The sequence below is a fragment of the Oncorhynchus mykiss genome, chromosome 8 (genome assembly GCF_057628025.1).
Source record: "Oncorhynchus mykiss isolate SJ-2025 chromosome 8, ASM5762802v1, whole genome shotgun sequence".
NCBI classification, from domain to species: domain Eukaryota; kingdom Metazoa; phylum Chordata; class Actinopteri; order Salmoniformes; family Salmonidae; genus Oncorhynchus; species Oncorhynchus mykiss.
In genome coordinates, this window is record NC_143029.1 from 93159283 (window position 1) to 93165649 (window position 6367).

The 6367-nt window shown below is 45.0% G+C and overlaps 1 protein-coding gene across 1 annotated transcript; it reads left to right on the forward strand.

The window, feature by feature from the left end:
* Window positions 1-457: 457 nt before the first annotated feature.
* LOC110530903 (neurogenic differentiation factor 6-B) lies at window positions 458-6036 on the forward strand. Its single transcript, XM_036986792.2, has 2 exons — window positions 458-824; window positions 1133-6036. The coding sequence occupies exon 2, from the start codon at window positions 1138-1140 to the stop codon at window positions 2383-2385; it is 1248 nt and encodes a 415-aa protein (XP_036842687.2). The 5' UTR covers window positions 458-824; window positions 1133-1137; the 3' UTR covers window positions 2386-6036.
* The last annotated feature ends 331 nt before the right edge of the window (window positions 6037-6367 follow it).

Below are 6367 nucleotides of genomic sequence, written 5' to 3' on the forward strand. Positions count from 1 at the left end.
TACATTTTACAGCAGGTTCAATTGCATCGGTTGAAAATGACAGCTCTGTCACAAAGGGCACATAACTAATGCTTTGGCATTGTTGAGAAGCTACATCCTTCAATATATTCCATCACATTCATATCTTATCCATGGATTTTCTGATGATAAATAATACATGTAAAAACAGTTTTTTGGGACCTACTTGTTGCCAACCTACATACAGTATATTACCTTAAACAGCCCTAAGGCATCGCGCCATCTTTCTGATCTGGAGGACAGTTATATGAGTTGTTATCCTTCTCTGGTCTGCCTGTTTGACGGTTCAGCGTGAGCCTCCCGGTGCCCATTACCAAGATGCCAGATGATCAGCGCGGGATGGAGGTCCCACGGGACAGGAGCCACGTGACTACGCCCTGCCACGAGATGGCAGCGGCAGATGGCATGGGTACCCGCTCTGGCAGTTGGCATGAGTGTCATTTCTCAAAGAAAGACAGAGAGAGAGAGAGGAGGGGGGAGAAGGAGAGAGAGAAAGAGAGAGAGAGAGAGAGAGGTGGAGAGAGAGAGAGGTGGAGAGAGAGAGAGAGAGGAGGGGGGAGAAGGAGAGAGAGGTGGAGAGAGAGAGGTGGAGAGAGAAAGAGAGAGAGAGAGAGAGAGAGAGAGAGAGAGGAGGGGGGAGAGAAAGACACCAGTAAAGGAATGATTCTGTCATTTTGTTTGCAAGAGAAGAGAGAGGAGAGAAGAGAGGAGAGAAGAGAGGAGAGAAGAGAGGAGAGAAGGTGGCACAGAACAGAGAGAAGGGAGATACTAGAGAACATGCACACCGCCCGCTGACATACATTCAGGTGAGGAGACTTGTCTTGGTATACGGATTGTTTCACCTATCATATGCATGTTGTTCTATCAATAGTTTGTCACTAAATAGCATATATATATGTATAACTAATTTATTCAGAAATGTTGATTGCTGGAGCATGTGACTTTGGCCTTGGTTTTGCCAAATAGCAACACAACATCTCTCCAGATTCTCCATATATAGGAGAAGCACATGAAAATTTGACATTGACAGGCTATACATAGTGTGGGCATTGTAATAGTTTATGTGTTGACTGCATTGCTTGCGTGTGTGTTAACTGGGAGTTGTGGTCTATAGGAATCATGTTGACTCTACCGTATGAAGAACCAGATATGACGTATGAGCCCCGGTTTGGAGTCAACTACCCCCGTGGGAGCTTACCGGATCTGGAGCCAAACCCGATACACAGCCTGAACGTCACGTCGAACCCGGAGAGAGAGGGTGAGGAGGAGCCAGACCCGATACACAGCCTGGACATCACGTCGAACCTGGAGAGAGAGGGCGAGGAGGAGCCAGACCCGATACACAGCCTGGACATCAGGTCGAACCCGGAGAGAGAGGGCGAGGAGGAGCCAGACCCGATACACAGCCTGAACGTCACGTCGAACCCGGAGAGAGAGGGCGAGGAGGAGCCAGACCCGATACACAGCCTGGACATCACGTCGGACCCAGAGGAGGGTGACATCTCAGAAAGAGAGGATGAGGAAGAAGAGAGAGAGGATGACATCCAGCAGGATGAAAACGGACACCCCAGAAAGAGAGGACCACGGAGAAAGAAGTTGACAAAAGGTAGACAGGAGAGGGTCACGGTGCGCCGTCATGAGGCAAACGCCCGTGAGCGCAGCAGGATGCACGGTCTGAACGACGCGTTAGAGAGCCTCCGAAAGGTGGTGCCCTGCTACTCCAAGACCCAGAAGCTCTCCAAGATAGAGACTCTGCGCCTGGCTAAGAACTACATCTGGGCCCTGTCAGAGACGCTGTCTGCGGGCAAGAAGCCGGACCTGCTGGGGTTCGTTCAAACTCTGTGTAAGGGCCTGTCCCAGCCCACGACCAACCTGGTGGCTGGCTGTCTGCAGTTGAAAGCCAGGTCCTTCCTCACGGACCACAACGGAGAGGTGACGTACCCCGGTAGTACGGCCCACTATGACAACATGTATCCCTACCCCGGGGCAGATCTGGGCACGGCCCCTGGACAAGCCTGCAGCACCCTGGGCAGCGCCAAGCCGTCCTACCACAGCCGGCACTACAGCTACGGTGGCCAGTACGAGCCGTGCTACGACCACACGCCTCCTGAGGGAGGAAGGGAGGGACACCTAGGCGGACAGATCAGCCCTCCTCTGAACTTTAACGGCATATTCTCTCTGAAACACGACGAACCGGAGGAGTACGGGAAGAGCGGCCACTATGGGATGAGATACAGTTCTGTGCCCGGTCACGGCTCCCTCAGCTCGGCATCCATGTACCGGGTATCGCCAGAGGGCCGGTTACACTATGAATTACACCTTCGGTCCGCAGGGCAGACCCACAAGGCTGAGACTCAGAGCCAGTAGGCAGAACTGCCAGGCTGGGACTCAGAGCCAGAAGGCAGAGCTGCCAGGCTGGGACTCAGAGCCAGAAGGCAGAGCTACCAGGCTGGGACTCAGAGCCAGCAGGCAGAGCTACCAGGCTGGGACTCAGAGCCAGTAGGCAGAGCTACCAGGCTGGGACTCAGAGCCAGTAGGCAGAGCTACCAGGCGGGGACTCAGAGCCAGTAGGCAGAGGCATAATTAATAGAACACTTAAAAGGTTATACTTCCCCTGTTACTATTCATCACACACACACACACACACACACACACACACACACACACACACACACACAGATCACCAGTGGAAGGAGCACGGTGTGCCAATACAAAGTGTTTAACATGCAATTTATTGATTGATGAGTTTATGAATGTATTAATTTCTTCCCTGTGTATTGAATTATCTATGTAAGTATTTGTTTATTCATTGACCTTAACATATAGCAGTTTGTCACAGGGAATTTAACACTGGTTTGATTGCAAATGTTGTGTAAAAATATTTTCTATTGTGTTTTTAAAATTGGGCCTATATCTATAGCTGATAAACAACTAGGCTACTGAATCATATTAATACAATTATTATGAAAACTTGGAGACGACCAGCGGTGTAGATTATCAAGGTAAAAAGCAAACACGAATTATCATCTCATCAGGGAATTATGTTTCATTTGACTTGTTTTCGCCGTGAGGAGACCTGCAACAATCTTCTATAAAGAGACGCAATGCCAGAAATATCCCATCTACAGGAAGAGATTCCAGAGAAACATGTTCAATACTAATTTAATCCCACATAAGAAAGGCCTCTGTAATGCTATAGGCCTTTGTGCTGACTGGGTGCATGTTGGAATATAGGTGTTTAAATAAGGCTCATTAATTATGTCGTCGTGCCAAAGCCTCAACGCAGCAGCTAAGCTCAATGTGTGCTCAAATCAAATTAACGCTTCAACTGTATAAAAGTCGAAGGAAAATGCATTTGTATTTAAATCAGTGAAGTAAAAAAAGGTGAATGTGATCGCTTAATGTATTTGAAAAAATGATGATCCATTAGTTTACGAATAGGCCTACTTCATTTTTTTTGTCTTAATAATGTGTTTAAAAATAATGTGAATGATATAATTTTGTGAAAATGTTTCGGTGCAGTATTGAGTGACTGTTGTTCTGTAAATCATCATCAATATCGATCATCACCTCCATCCTCACTATTCTAACTGAAGAACATCATAATATCATGAGCCAGAATACAGTATATACTCTTAGAGAAAAAGGTTCTGGATATTACCAAAGAATGGTTATATGCTAGCTTTATGTATGGCACCCTTCAGGTTCTATATGAAACCTTATATGGAACCCAAGTGTTCTATATGGAACCTTATATGGAACCCAAGTGTTCTACATAGAATCTTATATGGAACCCAAGTGTTCTACATAGAATCTTATATGGAACCCAAGTGTTCTATATGGAACCAATTTTGTTTTAGTGAAGAAGAACCCCTGGGGTTCTGATCAAACAACCCTACAAAAGGGTTCTGTACCTAACCTTTAGGTGTGCCATATATGAAGCAAGCAATACCCTTTTTGGTTCTATCCAGAAGGGTTAGGGTTTTCTAAGAGTTACAGTGCCTTGCGAAAGTATTCGGCCCCCTTGAACTTTGCGACCTTTTGCCACATTTCAGGCTTCAAACATAAAGATATAAAACTGTATTTTTTTGTGAAGAATCAACAACAAGTGGGACACAATCATGAAGTGGAACGACATTTATTGGATATTTCAAACTTTTTTAACAAATCAAAAACTGAAAAATTGGGCGTGCAAAATTATTCAGCCCCCTTAAGTTAATACTTTGTAGCGCCACCTTTTGCTGCGATTACAGCTGTAAGTCGCTTGGGGTATGTCTCTATCAGTTTTGCACATCGAGAGACTGACATTTTTTCCCATTCCTCCTTGCAAAACAGCTCGAGCTCAGTGAGGTTGGATGGAGAGCATTTGTGAACAGCAGTTTTCAGTTCTTTCCACAGATTCTCGATTGGATTCAGGTCTGGACTTTGACTTGGCCATTCTAACACCTGGATATGTTTATTTTTGAACCATTCCATTGTAGATTTTGCTTTATGTTTTGGATCATTGTCTTGTTGGAAGACAAATCTCCGTCCCAGTCTCAGGTCTTTTGCAGACTCCATCAGGTTTTCTTCCAGAATGGTCCTGTATTTGGCTCCATCCATCTTCCCATCAATTTTAACCATCTTCCCTGTCCCTGCTGAAGAAAAGCAGGCCCAAACCATGATGCTGCCACCACCATGTTTGACAGTGGGGATGGTGTGTTCAGCTGTGTTGCTTTTACGCCAAACATAACGTTTTGCATTGTTGCCAAAAAGTTTAATTTTGGTTTCATCTGACCAGAGCACCTTCTTCCATGTTTGGTGTGTCTCCCAGGTGGCTTGTGGCAAACTTTAAACAACACTTTTTATGGATATCTTTAATAAATGGCTTTCTTCTTGCCACTCTTCCATAAAGGCCAAATTTGTGCAATATACGACTGATTGTTGTCCTATGGACAGAGTCTCCCACCTCAGCTGTAGATCTCTGCAGTTCATCCAGAGTGATCATGGGCCTCTTGGCTGCATCTCTGATCAGTCTTCTCCTTGTATGAGCTGAAAGTTTAGAGGGACGGCCAGGTCTTGGTAGATTTGCAGTGGTCTGATACTCCTTCGATTTCAATATTATCGCTTGCACAGTGCTCCTTGGGATGTTTAAAGCTTGGGAAATCTTTTTTGTATCCAAATCCGGCTCTAAACTTCTTCACAACAGTATCTCGGACCTGCCTGGTGTGTTCCTTGTTCTTCATGATGCTCTCGGCGCTTTTAACAGACCTCTGAGACTATCACAGTGCAGGTGCATTTATACGGAGACTTGATTACACACAGGTGGATTGTATTTATCATCATTAGTCATTTAGGTCAACATTGGATCATTCAGAGATCCTCACTGAACTTCTGGAGAGAGTTTGCTGCACTGAAAGTAAAGTGACTGAATAATTTTGCACGCCCAATTTTTCAGTTTTTGATTTGTTAAAAAAGTTTGAAATATCCAATAAATGTCGTTCCACTTCATGATTGTGTCCCACTAGTTGTTGATTCTTCACAAAAAAATACAGTTTTATATCTTTATGTTTGAAGCCTGAAATGTGGCAAAAGGTCGCAAAGTTCAAGGGGGCCGAATACTTTCGCAAGGCACTGTATGTATGGATATTTCTAAGCCTTACTTTGACAGAGTTGTTGAGGTCAGATATGCACCGGTATGGGGACCATGATTATGGGCTTTGGGCTGTGGACGGTATTGTTATTGTTTTTACTTTAGCCTTTATTTATCCAGGAAGTCCCATTGAGGTTAGAAAACCTCTATGAGCATTACGTGGGGCTAGATTAACCTGCGTAGCAGCTTCATTGATTTTATTTATGCGGTGTCAGCTGTCAAATCAACAAGCGGCTCGCAGCATTATATCTAAAGAGGACATTACCATTACAAGGGCCAACTGGCATTAGTAATAATCCCATGTAGACTTGTTCAAACACTGGAATGTGTGATGTAATCTACACCTTGATTAGGCTGATATAAATCCTTATTATCTTGTTTCATGATTTTCTATTTGAGTGTCATTAATTCTATATAGCCTAGCTACATTCTGAAGGGTCGTGACAACCACATGAGCAGCAAGCCGCTCACCGATGTGACAGCTCTAAGGCAGTTACACCTCCGCAAAAAACACCAGCTATCGGGGTGTCGGCTTTTGTGGTTAAACTCTTGATCAGACAGTGGCTATAGACTTTGGCCTGTGTAGTCCTACACGGTAAGAGTGATGGGTTATGTACAGTAATGTGTAACGGTCCCATGATAGGGGATAGATGATCTATCAATTCACACACACACACACACACACACACACACACACACACACACACACACACACAC